Source organism: Limulus polyphemus, unplaced genomic scaffold (genome assembly GCF_000517525.1).
Source record: "Limulus polyphemus unplaced genomic scaffold, Limulus_polyphemus-2.1.2 Scaffold1684, whole genome shotgun sequence".
Classification (NCBI taxonomy): domain Eukaryota; kingdom Metazoa; phylum Arthropoda; class Merostomata; order Xiphosura; family Limulidae; genus Limulus; species Limulus polyphemus.
Genome location: NW_013667294.1, coordinates 126,701 through 145,109, shown reverse-complemented (window position 1 = coordinate 145,109; position 18,409 = coordinate 126,701). Strand labels below are relative to the sequence as shown.

The 18,409-nt window shown below is 33.6% G+C and overlaps 1 protein-coding gene across 6 annotated transcripts in view; it reads right to left on the bottom strand.

Moving 5' to 3' along the window:
• Positions 1-7,801: 7,801 nt before the first annotated feature.
• The window catches only part of LOC106464548, a 63,788-nt gene continuing 53,180 nt past the window's right edge, over positions 7,802-18,409 (bottom strand). For all 6 annotated transcript variants that reach the window (XM_022392279.1, XM_022392280.1, XM_022392277.1 and 3 more), the window contains 5 exons: positions 16,280-16,314; positions 15,504-15,548; positions 15,068-15,175; positions 13,000-13,141; positions 7,802-12,784 (listed from right to left, as the gene is read on the bottom strand). In XM_022392279.1, the coding sequence (XP_022247987.1) occupies positions 12,495-12,784; positions 13,000-13,141; positions 15,068-15,175; positions 15,504-15,548; positions 16,280-16,314 (620 nt within the window). In that variant the 3' untranslated portion in view covers positions 7,802-12,494. The remainder of the gene's footprint in view (positions 12,785-12,999; positions 13,142-15,067; positions 15,176-15,503; positions 15,549-16,279; positions 16,315-18,409) is intronic.

Here is an 18,409-nt window from a genome sequence, read left to right as displayed (position 1 = left end):
ACACAAAGCACCTCATTCTGGAACAAGTGGCATTTCTTGGAATGGAGTTTGAGGTTTGCTGCTTACAAATGCTTGAATACTTCCTCTAGCCAGGACATTTCCTCATCAAACGTTGTTGCAAACACAATGACATCATTCAGGAACACTAGGGCTATCCTCCATTGTAGGCCTTTCAGTACTCTTTCCATCAGCCTCTCAAATGTTGCTGGAGCATTGCTAGGCCCGAATGACATCACACGGTATTGCCAGAGACCTTGGCCATAACTAAATGCAGTCTTGGGTCTATCTGCTTCAGCCATTTTCACTTGATGGAAACCCAACTTGAAAACCACTTGGCTCCACTTAGGGCATAAAAAGTATCATCAATTCTTGGCAGCGGGTATGAGTCCGTTTCAGTTATACTGTTTAGAGCCCTGAAGTCCACACAGCAACATTGGGTCCCATCCTTCTTCTGGACTAACACGACAGGAGCTGACCAAGGACTCTCTGATTTCTCGTCCATCCCTTCCTTAATTAGGCCATCCATGACCTCTGGCCACTTTGCCGGGGCTATTCTCCTTGGAGGGATCTTTATTGGATGGTGATTGCCTGTGTTCATTCTGTGCTCCACGAGGTCTGTGCAGCCGAGGTCATGATCTCCTTTTGAAAAGACGTCTGCATAATTCGCCAAAAGTTCCATGTGATGATGACAAATGAACTATACTCTTCTTATAGAGGGCAGTTAAATGTTCTGAGAGAGAACATCTTTTCTTTATGGTCGTATTTCTTGCCTTAACATTGACTGGCTCTACCTCCTGGCACACACCCAACAATGCCCCTTCCTTAAGTGTCTGCCCAGGGTGTTATAAGCTAATTGAACCCGACTGCGTGGACTTTGACAAAAAAACAAATGATTATTGAAAGTACAGTATACAACTGTGGTAACTCACGTGCCAGCATAAGTGAATTATATATGGATACTATTGTGTTAGAAATAGAAAGAAAAATAGTTCGGCTTGTCAACTAAAGTAATTGAATTGGCCTACGTGGACTTTTGACAACAAGAAGAGATCTGGATAGTGTTTATAATACAAGTATGATCTCTATAGTATAAATAATTTTGTATATATGTTTGACTTTTTTCGAATATATATTATTCTAAAAACAAGTGGAGTGCATGCTGTTCCTTCATTGTTAAATTTATCACCAACAATTTACAAACACCTACTGTAAATAATACTTAGCCCAACACACCTATATTTAACTTACATTACTATATATTTGTACTAAAAAGTAAGTTTCCTGATACATGCCACAAACCTTGTGCTCCCACGTACCTTATAATCAACTGGTTCAACTGTGTGTCACATTTAAATCTTCATGCAAAAACCCTCCACCAATAAGACTATGTTACACTTTCCTGATGCATGTGACTCCCTTTATTCAATTCTACTGAACTATAACTTCAAGCTTTGGCAGAAAATGGAAGTACCAGTTTTCAGTGAAGAGGAAGGGTGAGAAGAGGTAAGCACCTGTCAGAAATATATTTTCAGTATTGGAAAATTATAACTTCTGATATGGTACATTACTTCCTTTTATATAAATAGCTAGAATCCCACATTGAATCGGTGGAGGGAACAGTGTGAAGGAAAACAAAGAAGCATTCCTCGAAAGTGTCCGAAGAACACCCTAAAAGAGTAGATTATCACAGTAGAGGATCATATGTGGAAGACTGCACCACATCTGTACCAGGTATACTCATTCCAGTGTGGAATGAGGTGTCACAGAAAGAAGGGAGGAGCACATACATATGGGAGAGCAATGGTGAGATAGAGATCCAAACCACCATGTAACAAATCTCAATTCCTTAGAGTACTGAAATGTGGGTGAAAGATAGGGCGTGATGGACCTTACACAGCAAGTCAACTGCATCCAATATACAGTTGCCAGGAACCAACATCCACACAATGGGTGGGATAAGGATCATACTGTCGGTATGTTAACTACAATCTAAAACCCAGCCACTAGGAACCAACATCCACGTGGGGGGAGAAAACAGGATCATACCAGCAGCAAGTCAACTACAATCCAAAAAAATGTCATCTGGTGGGGGTCACAAAGAGGATCATACTGTCTTCACCTCAAGTTCAGCGGAACAGAGGGAATCTCAACCCACTACTCCATGAACGAGACACATGATAGCAACATGATAAATTGTTTGACTGATCCAGGAAACCAACATACAGACAATCAGCACAAGAAAAATGTCTTGCTAATGGTGCCTGATCTGACGAGAAGACAACTGGAACAAATTAGGGAAAGAAGAAGATAAGGAAGAATAAGCCAATTGAATTAAAAGGCAAAGCCAATTGATCAGGGTGGAAAGAGAAATGTCATGAACAGAGGATGCCTGCCAAGGAATGAATAGGTGGGAATGGACACCATTGAAGGAAATTGTGTGGGCAACATAACAATGAAGAGCATGAACAGGACATAGTAGCATATCTGAATCTGACCAAGAATAATGGTGGGAAATGGAAGGAAGGAAGAGAAATCGGCAAGAAGGAAGATTTACCCTCCCAAGCTGCCAAAGTTTTGGGAATGAAAGATTGATTCAGATAAAGGAGAATATATGTAGAATGATACAGAGTACATGAAATGTAAATGGCAAATAAATACAACTGATGACGTCCACAGGCTAATAGGAGAAGGAAACAAGTCTTAAGGGATAAGTGAAAAATCGAGCACGAGGACAGAGGTTCAAACAGAAGCAAAGTGAGGCAGTGAAGAACCACATTAACATCCCAATCTGGAAGGACTGCATGCCGAGGTGGACGACTAATTTGGAAGGAACACAACAATAGGGAAGGGATAGGAGAGGTAAAAACTGTATGGTATCTGGAAACACGTAAAGTGTGGGATAAGGCATACCAATAACCTGCGATCGAGGAGACAGAAGACTCCTGATCAAACAGCCAAGTGAGGAAATCCATAATATGTTGAACAGTGGGTCAAAAACTCTTGACCCCAAGACCAACGGCTGAAAACATTCCACTTATGTTGATAAACATCCCTAGAGGAAGGGTAAAAGGAACAAGCTAAAGACGAATCGACCCACCAGGACAAATTGGATCTCCTCAACCAGGTGTGAAGATTGAGGATATGAAAGACTGGATGAAACACTGGTAACCGAGGTTGGTGTAGAAGGGATGGAGTATGAGAAAGAGGTAACAGAGGGGCAGATTGGAGCTGGAGCAGCTGCAGAAACCATGGTTGTGCTGGCCAGTTCAGAGCAATCAGAAGGACTAGACACAGAGTGGTGTGGATGATAGAAATCACCCTGTGAAGAAGACGGAGCAAGAAGATAATGAATCAGAGACTAAAACAGAGGTAACTTGGTATTGAGGGATGTGGCACACACATCCAGGTGAGGAGTACCCCACTGAAGGCAAAGTCACTGGAAAACAAGAGGAGTAAGAGACCAGTCCATAGGAAAAACTTTGTTGGAACAGGAAATACGATCTGCAACAAGACTGATAGTACCCGGAACATGACACATAAGGATACGAATACCGAGCATGTGAGTCAAAAAAGGGAGATCCAAGGTTCGACCACAAATGGAATGAGAACAGATGATTCCTGGCAAGATGAAGAAAATGGTCCAAAGCACATTGTACACCCAGAAGCTCCAGAATGTTATTATAGTATGATCTTTTGGCCGAGGACCACTAACCTGAAGCTTGCTGCTGATAGACCGACGCCCCCAGCTCTGAAGGGAAGCATCCATATAGATATTCAAATTCAGATGAGAAGGAGGAAGCAGAACACCTGCTGATGTGTGAGCCTTGTCCAACCACAAATGCAGGTCGTGTACAAGGGAAGGAGAAAGGGAAATAGGAGCCTCTAATGGATCCAGCACAATATTACATTTGTCATGCAGAGCCCACTGAAGAGACCCCATATGCACTCGACTCAAGGGGGTAAGGCCTTCCATGGAAGACCACATCCCCAAAAGCAATAGAACCTTGCGAGCTGTAAGTGTGAAGAACTGAAAGCTCCATCAAACAGAGTCAAAAAGAAGGTTGGGCCCGACTGAGATTAGTGTTGAAAAAACACACCCAAATGGACAAATATTGGGTAGGTATAAGGAATGAGTTTCCACTTTGATTAACCAACCCACACGAGCAGCAGATGAGTGTGAAGGATTCCTGTTCATAATGAGCTAACAGAAGCCAATCATCCATATAATGATGGAAACACAACCCCCAAGCATGCAAATGTTGGACAAAAGCCTTGACCACCCAACACAACAGATATGGGGCCAAAGCAAGCAAAATTGATAAACTACCCTGTGATGCACGAACCAAAGATAGCACCTCAACTGACGAAATATAAGGACATGCAGGTAATCATTCGTAACGTCTACTTTGTTCATCCACAAATCCAGAGAAAGAGCCCACCTGAGGGTGAGAAAAGACTCCATGGTAAATCGGGGTAGAACCAAAACTTGATTGAGGTGGGACAAGTCAATCACAGACCGCCAGTCCTTGGTTTTATTGGGTACCACAAACAGCCTGGAATAAAAACCTGGAGAAGGATAATTGATAGGTTTGATGGCCTTCTGGGAGAGAAGATCTTGTACTGCCTTGGACAGATGTTGACTGGTGATAGGATCCCGAGGCAATGGAAAGAAAATGGCCATCTGAGAGAATGGAGGAGGGAAAAGAAATGGATGACAAGTCCCTCAGATAATACCGAATAACCTACAGATCTGTGACGAAAAGCTGTCAAAAGGGAACAAAATCGGTCAAGCTAGCTTCTACTAGACCGGAACCCACTGGGTAGTCACCAGTACTGTTGGCGATGTGTCCATCTGTTTTGAATAAAACGAGATGATGAACCCCTGGAGGTAAGAACAGGTAATGGGTGGGAAGGAGCTGGACGGGAAACAGTAATAGGGTATGTCTAGGCTCTGAATGAGACAAACAATCCACTAAAGAAGAATGGGTAGTTTGTTGTTGCACTGACTCCACAAGGGATTCCTAAGTCTCAGGAATATTATCAAAAACAAAATGCTGTAGAAAAGATGCCATATGCAAGCCCAGAGATAAATAGGCAGTAAACAAACTTGGGAAAAAGCAGCATCCCTCCACAGTAGATCCCAACAACAGAGAAACCACGTGTGTAAGGGTAGATCTGATGAAGGCAAACATGCCAACGTGGAAGTAATCAGGGAGAGGCTATCCCTTGAAAAACCCTCAGGATATCTGTGGGTCGTCTCGGAAAGGAGGTGGGTAGTAGATAAGTACTGTAGGAGAGTCAATGTGGTAAGATAAAGGCGGGAAAATTGGCCGTGGGATAAACGAACAGGACGATCAGGGGCTGCTCCCTTTACATGGGCAAAATCGATTCTTACTATTGAGAATCAAGAAGTGGACACTCAGCCTGATAGTAGGCCAAGGCAAACTGATCTGAAGCCCATGTAGGGCGAGACATGCTAGCAAAATCAAATCAACCATCTGAGAAACAAAATGCTCAGCATGAAACCTAATATCCAGGGAAAGGGGAAAACCAAATTCTGAGAGGAGGAGGTATCATGTAACAAAGAAGGATGAGGATCATACAAAATCGTAGAAATGGATAAAACGTAACATACCTGAGAAATCATGTGTAAAAAACCGTATTAGGCTTAGCTGATTCCACAGTATGTGCATAGTAAGACATAGCAAAATCAGGTGGCAGAAAAAAAGCTGTCAAAATCCTCGTCTACCCGAACAGGTTTGGTATGTTCAGGAGGAATAGGGGCAAGATCAGGAGAAGCAGGTTGACTCATATAACGATCAATCTCAAGGCAGATGATAGCCAATAAGTCAAAACATGAGTCACCCCCACCTGTAGCCTGTGTGAGTGTGCTAATAGAAGGTATTATCTCCGAAGTGGTAACGTGAACTTCAGAATTCATTGTGTATCAATGAAAAATCAAACATGGTCGTCTGATGAGGAAAAAAATTAAAAACTGGAAAAATAAGTTATCTGAAATGTCGTTAACTGTTGAAAAAAAATAATCCAATTTGGAATAATAACAACAACAAAAAAAAATCACGAAGTTGAACAACAAAAACAAACAAGATTGAAGAGCACTACAAAAACGTCTTGACACAAGTACTACCAAACAAGAAGTGATAGTTTGGTAGAATTGCCTAGAGGGAGTCACATACATCAAGAGAGTGTCACTTATTGGTGGAGGGTTGTCCCATGATCATCATGTCAGACACAGTTCAACCAGTTGATTGTAAGGTACATGAGAGCTCAAGGCTTGTGGCATGTGAAAAATTCTTATAAATATAGAGGGCAGCACTGAACAGAAATTAGTATTTATGCGAGAGGAGGTAATTACTGTATCGTTTGTTTGTAATTAAGCAGAAAGCTACACAATGGGCTGTGCTCTGCCCACCACGGGTATCGAAACCCAGTTTCTAGCATTGTAACTTCTCAGACATACCACTGTGCCACTGGTCGGGGGGGCTACTGTATCAGAAATTAAGAGTAACAAATATTTTTATTTCTTGCTTTTGAAGTTCATATGTCATGCTGTGTTGTATCCGAGAGAATGCATGATTCTTTCCATGATTCATGGTACACACACATTTTACTGATGTCATAACAGTACAAATTGCAACATTAAGCATCTCTTATGTGACGTAATTTTGGTGTCCACTGACTGATTGACAGACAACACACTACTGTATAGTGGTGCAAGTGTTTAAAACAGGTAACCTTCCAGGTGGCCTTCGGCCTCCTTTTGGAAAAAAAGAGTGAATAGGAAATTAATTGGCACAAGGACATTTTCAAATTGGGGGGTGAGCATGTAATAAACTCTTGTTATGTTGCTGTATAGTGGTGGAAGTGTTTAAAACAGGTGACCTTCAGCCCCCTTTCGGGGAAAAATGAGTGAATAAGGAATGAATTGGCACAAGGACATTTTGAAAATTTGGGGGGTGGGGGTGAGCATGTAATAAACTCTTTGTTAAGTTAACTTAGGGTTATGAATCAAGGCTATTACATCTGAATACAAGTCATGGCACATTCAAACTTTGATTGTTTCCACAAAAATAGAACTATTTCATAGATACCATAAATTGAAAGAATAATTTTATGAGATTACTTCTTCTGATACAAGGAATTATATTTTAAGGTTCTTACTATGACTCTTAGATTATTTGTCTGTATATAGTTTGACAGAGTTTACACTAAATCTTTTTTTTTAAAACATATTGTCATACCTGTAGTGAAATTTACCATTTCAATAGTATTTGAAAATTCACTTCTATTATTTCTAGTTCAAAATTAGGAAGCACAAAATGTGTGCCTTTTGGTTTATGCTTAAAACAAAATTTATTCATAAATATAAACATATTACTCAACAAACTCTGTAACAATCTTTGAAATACATGGACATCACTTAAACATCTATCAGGTACCAAAAAAACAACAACAAACAAATGTTTATCACATACAAACAAAACAATTTTAATACAAAAAACTTTAATGGAATAATATTCTCTAATGGTGTGTTCTCTACAGTATACACCAACAGGGTATTACATTACATAATACCATTTGAAAATATTACATTGTTTAGTTATAAAACATTATACCTGTGAAATACTTAAAACCTCTTCAGAAAACTCAGTTATTTTATTAACAGGATGAATTAAAAAGTTTTGTCGCCAACCTTACAATTTCAGTACTTAAAACTATACAACAAAAATATGAAAATCTTCACTAAGTTGTTTCCCTTGGTTTCAAAGTTTTAAATTTTGGGGAGAATGTTTTTAATTGCCAAGAAGTTTAATACAAGTAATGATATTTCCTGACTTTCGTCCTTATAAGAGTGATCTGTATATTAGTTGTTTGTGTGACATAACATCACAATAGAATTCCTAATAATTTATAACAATCTTTCTTTACATGTCCTATATAGATTTCCAATTTGAAAGAATATTAGTATCTTCACTGCACACCCCATGTGCTGTGTGCTAACAAGGCCTTTTAGTCATTACGAGATCTCAGCAAGTCATTGGGACATGCAGTTTTGTTCGAAATGATATTTATGTCAAGCATTTAGAAGATATAAATTATTATGGTACATAATGTTATATGCCAGTGAAGCTTGATCTCTGGATTAGTAGGTAGAGTGATGTCATAATAAGGATGACATTAATTTTTCAAAAATCTTTCTGGCAGTAAACAAAGATTTGCTGAAAATTATAATCAAATTTATTGTGATGCATTGATCTTATGTAAAGTTTTCAATAAAGTACAGAAATACTGAATGGTAAAGGTGACAGTTATCAAAACTATAAATGAATTAACTTATCTTTGATTTGTCAGAGTTTATGAATGATCCTAATTAAATGAAAAGATATACAAGTTTTTAACTGAATAAACATAGAACAAACGTTTCTTCATTAATTCTGAAGAGGTGACATGAGGCAAAATATTTTATCAAGAAGGGCCTAACTAGCAATGATGGTCATAAGAATAATTTATAAAAGTCTTATTGTAATGTTTCACAACATTCTTAATTTAAAGGTTTCATGCTTTGCCAGATCTAGTATTATAAATAACTAATTTTAAGATTAAAATAATATATTTACACTTAATTAAAAAAGTAATAAACAGGTTTTTGTGAGGATTCTGAGCCTGACTAAATTCTTTTATATGAAATGGGAAGTTACACAATAAATATAAGCAATATTAATCTGGTTAAAAACTGCAAATGTATGTAATTTTTATTTCTATCATGTTATTATTAAATTGAAAACCTTTAAACATATATTTTATTTTCCTGCACATTTTTAAAGTTAAACCTTTTACCTTTATTTTCATATATCACATTATGTGCTTTTTACTATCTTTAAAGGGTCCATCTTGTATTTTCTTATGCTTTATATGAAAAGTATTATGGAAAACACTTTGAGTTAAGCATTCTGAGGAATTGCCACCATTACAATGACTTGGTAAGAAAATAAAAGCAAGGTTTGTTTATTAATTTTGTTTTTGGCTATCTTTAGGTTTGATTAAATATCCAAGCTGGTAACTCTAGAATTGTGTAATATGCTTTGTATAAAAGTTGTTGCTAACTCTTGTATATGCAGAAAAAAGTTTTTAATGAGAGATCACACAACTGTCCAAAATGATTGGCGATTGATTTTGCATTGATAGTGCTCTGTCTGCCTTGATGAGTACTGGTCAGTGATTGTGCTGATAAATGAAGTAAAATTAAGCCTGACCAAAAACTCTTTTTACTAAACCTTAAATATTTTTTTCAGGAAAAAGTTTGAGTTTCTAAGGCATTTTGGAACCTACAAAGAACAAGTAAAGAACTTTGTACAATATGCATATGGAATATTATGCAGGTAAATCTGACAAACTGTATGAATTGTAGGTATGAAAGTCCACTTCTTTTGTAAATGAATTATTTCATTTTAAGTAATCAAAACTTCACAATAACAAGATTCTTTAGCCACAAGTAAATATGCAATTCCTGAGAAATTCTGATATTTTGGTTGTTGAAATATTTGTTCATAAATTTATTTGAATAACTCTGACAGAAAACTGGTTTCATGACAGCAAGTATGCAAAGTGTCCTACTTACTTCTGAAAAGGGCAGGAATAGTTTTTTTTTCAGATACCTCACACTTATCATTAGGTTCTTTTGGGATTATCTCTGACACATCTGCTATATTTTTCACAGTTGAAAAAATACTAATTAGTTTATTAAAAGATATTTTATTATTATCTGAAAACTGTATGAATGTGTTTCTTAAGTTCAAACACCCTTAATAACTATGGTATTTGAATGCCTTTTCATCCCTAACTTCTAACATGGGATGTTAACAATACTTTGGGAGTCACTTATAAGCTAAGATTTAACAGAATGGAATTCTGTAATAAAAGTTATTATAAAATGGGATTGCAGCCAGTGGCTTTCAGATTTTACACGTGTGAACAACTATTCCTACCCTGGTTCAGAAGTTCAATTATTAGTAACTTGATATAAAAAAATACATCAACAGATGGAAAAGCTGAAAAAACGTGGCCAATATTTCATTCAATATCTGATACCACTAACAGTTACTCCCTGTTAATGAATACCAACTGGAACAGTTGCATGGAAAACTAAAAGATAAGTTTGTAAGATCATAATGTGTAATTACACACATGCACATTCATAATTACTATTTTTATACATGCTTGAAATATTACAGAACTGGAAATATATACATATTTATTGTTAATCCTAACTTCCTCTTTTTGGATCTTAGAATATCTGAACAAAATCATAAGCTGATTACTTTCACTTAAAAATGTTGAGTTTGTAAGTAACAAATATGAAAATGTGAATGCTGCACACTCAACATCGGCTTAACTCAGTGTGGATGTTTTAAACATTCACCATATTTTGTTCTGATATACACACATATACTGTTTTTTTACAACAGAAATGTAAAAATAGGTACCTATTATTTTTAAAAAATTCAATGACGTTTCTGTTATTCTGCCAACTGTACTGGTATGATAATACTTATGAGGTTTCAGGTTTTATAATTAAAAATATGCTGTTAGAACTAAGTATCTGTAAAATACACAAGTTTATAATAAGCTTCCTTTATACATACAATAATTTCTTTAGCACGAATCCATAATTTTTAATGTACCACACCTTAAACAAATAACATGTAAACTGAATAACTACAACATTAAAGGATGTCCATGTTAAACATGCTTAATGTGTACGTGAAACTAAAAAAAAAATTACTTTTTAAATTTCACAAAAAAATAACTAAGATAGTATGAAGCACTCTCAAGACAGTTTACTTGTAAATATTTCATGACTCCATTACAGACTTTATACAGCTCAAAAAAACACAACACATATATGTACATTAGTAATATCTGTCAGATTTAAGAGTAAATAATTTATACAAGTGATCTCTGATATTGCATTACACTTTTACTGTACAAAACACTTACTTAAATACAGATATTATCCTTAATTTCATGTTTTGCTATATTTATCTAATACATGAAACAGGACCTGTTAAAATATTTTATAACAAAACCATAGAAACTTGGTTAAATTTTTTCTTTGAAAAAAAAGAACCACTTAGATAAAAATGTTGAAGTTGTTACCAACTCTTGCAATATATAAGGTATACATACACTTAAAGATATACTTCACCATTAGACCAATGTGATACAACTTGTTACTCTTCTGTAAAACAAGAAGAATACAGCTTTTTTCCAACTAAAACAATAATTTAGATCCTTGTGTACTGCCTCTCAATATATAATGTAAGGTACAGCCTTGAACTATCTTCTGAAAGTGACCATATTGTAAAGTCTTACTAACTGATATTTATGGAGATTCTATGTTAATATAAATAATACAATTTCATGATGAATAAACTGAAATAAACTGATACTCTTTACAAAAGGACAAAAGATAACTTGTTTAAAGTTTTGAAATGAAGTTTTCTTGTAATCCTTTTTAGTCTTATTTATTGATGATACAACACATTTATATGATTTCTACCTAATCATGCCGAGTCTTTATTATAAAAAAAGGAATCAAAAAGGGCAAAGTGCAACTTGTTAAACAATTTGAAATTAACAGTCAGTTGCTACAGGAATAAAAAAATGGGTTTTCTCTCTATATGTAAATGAGTATCAACCACAGCTTCCTGGTCTATAAACTGTACTTCTTTTCTATAAGCCAGAAGAGTGTGTTGGACACCCTTAATCTTACTGTAGTGATCTCAATCCCATGAATATACTAAGAATTAAAAAAACAAAACTTTTTGAATTAAATGTGTTATAACAAATGATTAAATTGATTATGATAAATCACTGTGTGCCATTGATAATGAAAAAAATTTCAGAAGAACATACTGTACGTTGAAGAAATTTCAGAACATAGGATGAGAAATGTAACTTCAGAGAGCTAATGAAAACACATCACTTACTTCCTATTTCTTATACAAGAAGTTGTCTTTAAAGTTCAAAAAAAGCATAAAACAAATTTAGAAAATGTACAAGTTTTCCCATAGAACTTTAGTTTAGCTGACAATATTATGTCAAGTTTGATTCTAGTTCACATAATCTCCATCCTGTCAAACAAAAAAACTACTTCTAACATCACTTTGAAGCAGTTACCTTTAGATTAATTTGTGAAAATGTTATGTAATGAGAATCTTTCTTAAGCAATTACATTTAGGGTAAGTCCATTTACCAAAATGTTATCACTAAGAGCTTTTGCTCAAGTGGAAATTTATGGCAGGTATATTTTGATATTTTTATTTATTTCCACAGAATTTCACTATTCAACATGTATTAACAGTCATAACAAATACTACTACATACCTTTTTTTAACATTCTTAACACCAACACTATTGAATTACTATTGGTAATGTGCTACAGTTCTGTACCAGTGAAATTTTACTAAAATTCATGCAATAGCATCATTCAGGTCTCTGTAGAAACCACCTTTTGTTGCATCTACAAGCTGGCCTGTGCTACCAAGGTATGTCTTTCTGCGATTATCAGCAAATCTATTTTGTCTGCAAACGGTCTTGTATTGAGATGGTGATAAAACACCTTCCACATTGCTAACCTTAATGTCTGTCTGTATATCTGCATTCGGTGCTGATGATGATGGTAGAGAAGTGTTCTGAGAAACAGCTTCTTCTTCAGTTATTGGAGTCAGTGTAGCTCGGTGATGTACATTGGACAAGAATGCTACAAGGCCAACAAAACCCATTTAGATGGTGAAGTGTCATAAAACATCATGATGGTGGAACTACAACCTGAGATTATTAAATCACTAAATCTATGAGTTGCAAATATTGAAAAATGACACATAAGCTTCATGTAAAGATAGTGAGAAATCTAAAGGACTATTTAAAGTTGAAAAATCAGAGATATCAATACGAGAACAGTATATATTTTAATACCTGGTGTTGATGCAGATCTTCGCATTCCTGTTACAGTTGAAACATAAGGTGGGCTTATTGGGTCACTTTCACTCCCAGGGAACCTCAACTGCTGGTAGATGAGGTGCCCTCTATTGCTGGAGTTAAACGTTGAGGTTGTAGACTAAAACAGATTTTTAAAATTATACACCAGATGTTTGTTTCATCTACAGTATAAAACCATCTACACTTTTAACTTGCTAGTGTCAACCAATAACACACTAATGTTTAAAAAATATACAATGGATAGCTAAACATAATCGACTTATTAAGTTAAACATCTTGATAATTTAAATAATGACCATATTTCTTAAAGTAGTTTATTGTAATCCATAAATAAATAACACCTGAATACTTTTAGGTCACATTCAGATTATTATAAGAAATATGACTAGGCTCGCAGTAATTTTATACATAGTATAAAGAATAACAATTATTGTTTAAATAATTTGTAGACTACATGGTGGGTCTTAAAATTGAAGAATCACTATAATTCATTAAAACAAATAACTAAAAGTTATTTATTACCATATTGTTACACAAAATAAATCATACTAAAAGAATCACATTGCATAGTATTCAGGCACTTAAAAGTTTTATATCAATCCTCAAACCTAAGTGACAGATTTTGTCTGTTCTTCTCTTTTTCTTTTATCACAAGCAACAAAATTTCATGACTTCTTATGTAAATTTAGTCTAAATCTTAATGCTTTATTCATAGCAGTTAACGAAACACATAGTACCTGTATAACCAACGAACTGTTAGATCTTTAATAATATTTACCTAATAGTTTGAATTTTTTTTCATGTTATAGTTTTAGTTTTTTACATAAGTGTTACTGGGTCTACTATGGAAGTGAGAATATAACAGCACATCTGGTGTTACACTTCCGATGCTCAAACCTGTTAGTGCTCATATAAAGTTATGGTAGGAGTGTTTGAATTTCTTTTCTGTCACAGCCCTACAAAACTTAAAAGCAGCTTCCAACGTATATCTATTATAAGAAATAAAGGTCTCCACTACAATCTAGTCATCTTCATGTGGTTGAGCAATTTCATGTTTTAGTTATTAATTTTTAACATTCCATCTTCTAAAGGAAGCTTAAAGCCCAAAGTTATGGAATTTTTTTTTTTTCGTTCACCCATTGCTGTTTTGTAGCTTTGTCAGTTTTCAGGTATTCTCACAAAGCTACTCAAGGGCTATCTGAACTAGCCATCCATAACTTTGAACTGATAGACAAGAGAGAAGGCAGCTAGTCAAAAGCACCTACTAATTTTTGGGTTGCTCTTGTTTTTCTGAATAATGGGGTTTGATAATTAGTTATAAAATATTAATTGCCCTAAATTGTGGTGCACAATTATTTTTTGGTAACAGGATGTGAATGATGGACCTACAAATCCATGGTCCAGCATGTTAATCACTGGGTCATGCTCATTACATTTTTTATAATAGTTTCATGTTTGTTTATTTTTGTGTTTTCCATATTCTGATTTGTTGATGAGCACCTTTGGGCTTATTTTTTAATTCTGCATAAAAATAAGTACTCTACAAACAACTGATCTGTTTGCACGTTTTATGCTAGTATTTACTTAATGTACACAAGAATAATACAGAATACTGTCAAGAGTTCCTGCCAAGCAATGTAATTTGTAACTATATTTAATACAGTAGCAGTAAATAATGTCTGTTCAATTACTGAGAATAACTATGTATTTAACTTACCTTTAAGAAACAGTAGCTACGTTTTTCACCACGAACAAAATTATTAGTTTTATTTAACAAATTACAAAGAACTTGACTCGCCATGTATTCTAAGCTGGGAATTAATAACACAAATTACACTGTTTTCAGGTAGGAGTGATATAAGCAAATAATCGTATTTTATGCTACAAATAACAACATTCTATTCTGGTATTTAAAAATTAAATTTGTCTTGAATTGAAAGTTAAACATAGGGACAGAATACACTCTGTCTTAAACATGAAATATAATTATATTAGCATAATCAGATAAGATTAATTACAAGCAGTAGGTAAATGAACAATTTACCCCATCTCCAGAGATTCCTAACAGCCTGTCATCATCATCTGATGACCAACCACGTACAGGATGAAATACGAGGATCATCACCCATATTGGTAAGAGATATTTGATGACCTAAGCAAAATAAAACCATTAAATCTTCTCTATAATTCTCATAACTACAGGCCAGAAATTCATTAGTATAATAAGTATCAACACACAGGAAACTTATATTTTATGCAGGTACTTTTATTAAAACTACAAAAAAAGCACAATATTTACTAATGATAAAGGAAAATAAATACATTGGTTCCTGAATACTTTACATGTCTGTGAAACGTTTCAGAAAAAAAAGCAATTATAATAAATCTTTGATCATCTCATAACGTCATGATATTTAGCATAAGAAAAACAAATAATAACATACTATTATCTTTGGATACTGTATGTCTATGATACTAACCATCAGGAAAGCAAACACTGGAGAATATATGGACTGTGTGTGACCCTAAGTAAAAATAAAAAATTAAATACATATATATATTTTTCATCTTTGATATTTTAACATATAGTGTACGAGTAAAAATGCACATTCTCTTTTATTCTGTGATGAAATATTTTTTTGTGATGCCACAACAAAAAAACACTACTCATATAATAGTCATAAAACTGATATCTGAAATAAAGCACATCATATTACTTTAATATAACTCAATAAAAGTCAGCTAAACTCAAAATATGAAGTATCAAAAATGCAAGATTGAAAAAAATAATTTCATATGTGTTAAAAAGGAGAAACAAATGAAAAGGTAGCATAGAATATTTATTAAACACATTTCCTAACAAAGGAATAACCACTTTCTGTTAATCATGATGTGTCAGTTTGGGAAATAAAAAGAGGATGTAGCTTTTTCTTTGAGCTAAGAAATATCTACATCTGTAATAACACTTGGCGTGACATTTTGTATTTGATTATTCTCCTTCGAGGTGTTCTTCAACTTGCTTAGTGAATCCAAAATGACAAATAGTAAATGCATTTTAAACCACATTTACTAAGTTGTTTAGCTAACGTGATTCAGATAACCTTGACAATATAGATTTTTGTCGAACAATACGTGGGAGTTAAAAATCTATAGATTTTAATTATCTTGATGGGGTAAGCAATAATAACATAGATTTGGTTAAATTAAATATGGATATTACATTTGAATTGAGATTTTACAAAATAATCATACTTACATATATTCCACTGCATCCTGAGTCTTGATTTCCCACTATCAAATTAAACATTAACAAAAACACCAAATGACATTATTTTTTAAATACTATGAAAAAAACAATATATACATGTATGTGTGTGTGTATATAAGAAAATAGTTCTAATATTATAAATTACATTGATTATATATAAGCGATCAAATCAGGACTACGTAACAATGATGGAAGTCAGCACAAAAACCAAATCCAAGATGTCTATCATGAGATTCTAACCTAAAAAAAGAAACATTTGTCCATTGCCAGTCCTTATGATTATTCATTAACTCAAAATGGAAAACGTCTGTGGTCATAGCACCTTTTAAAAGCACTGGGGATATTCCATCTATCAGACATGATCCAACTGCAAATGTCAAACTAGGTAGTTGTTACAAAAGATCAAAGTAGGGGTTAGGAGTTGAGTGCTTTAAACCATAATATCTTGACATAAAAGACAGTTATTAAAATAACCTTATAGTAGAAGTAAACCACCCTATATTTCTACATTTGTATGATTTACAACCTCCATCTTTTAAATAATTATTACAAAATGATAGTAATTAGAACTATAAACCCTTACCATGATAGTTTCGTGATAACAAATTAAACACCTATCCTTGACAAACTTATTCAAGTATAACCTGGACAAGCTGAGACAAGCCCAGCTACCTGAAGTTGGTCTTTCCAGCCCAGTGTACTGAACAAGTCACTAAATAATATTTTAAGGCTAGTTATTTACAAACTTTGGATAACCTTGAATAACAATTACCTCTTTTTGATCTCAAAAAGGGTAAAACATTTTACTATTTCCCAATCTTTATGTCCAGTAATTGAACATTATAAGAGAATTACTGTTGTTACAAATAGTCAAATATCTTGTTACTTGTGAGATAAATATTCCCTTGAATAAGATATACAGGATTACACAGTTTTGGTTAGGTATGTCAAGGATGGAAAAACTAAAGTCTCTTTTATTTTATCAAAAATTGTCACTTGCACTCTGCCTTCCAGGAAAATAATATTCACATCTAACTAATGTATACTATTATTGCTTCTTTCTAATATAAGTTCTTTTGAATATATTTGAGTAGGATCAAAGTTTAAATTATTGATACAAATTAAATCATCAATATAGCAAAAAGCATAAGTATATAAATTAGGATTTATTACTTGTTTCAAAAAGATATTTTCATAGAAGTACAGATACAAGTTAACCATGTTCAAGGAGAAATTAGCTCCTATTGGAATACCAACTATTTGTTTAAATACCTGTTTAGTAAAACCAATGTTATTATTATACATATAGAAACCTTGAGAATATTTGCACATTAATTTTTAGTGAAGTTGTATTTTGGAATAACTATGTCAGTGTCTAAAAATTGATTAATTAAATAATTAAAAACTAATCAGATCTTTTAAATCTATTTTAGTATATAATGTAGGAAAATCATAAGTGAGAATAAAACTGGTATGTTGTTTTTAATAATCCAAAAATAGTGATCCAAATCATTTATGCCAATTTTACTTTTGTATACAGAACATGTAGAATTTTGTTAAGTATAAGGAAACAAATTTAGTAACAGTACTTAAAGAGTTTGTAATGGATCTAAATTTAACAGGTGTTTTACGTAATTGTGGAATTTCATACAAAAAATAAAAATAAATTAGAACAAGCAGATTGTATGTTTTTATTCCAATTTTTATGGCTTTATTTAAATTAGCAATAACTATATTATTATTTAATGTACTTTTTGAAAATATTTTAGTTGTTTTAATTTCATTATTTGATATTTGTGCATATAATTTTTTACAAATAAAATCAAAATTACAACCTGTTTTATCAACAGGGGTAATATTTAATTTGTTTTTGAATTTGTCTAATTTTGTTTTCAAAGATATGAAATGTGATATCTATATTTAGAAAATTTATTAAAGTAGTTTTAACTGTTTTATTATAAAATTAATAAGTGATTTCCATTCAAAAACGAAACACAAAAGATAAGATTTTATAAATAATTTTAATAATATAATCTTTCACTTTTTCACTTTTTTTGTTTGCTTTAAATTTCTAAATCATCTGTAATGATATTAAAATGAAAAAATCAATTAAATCAC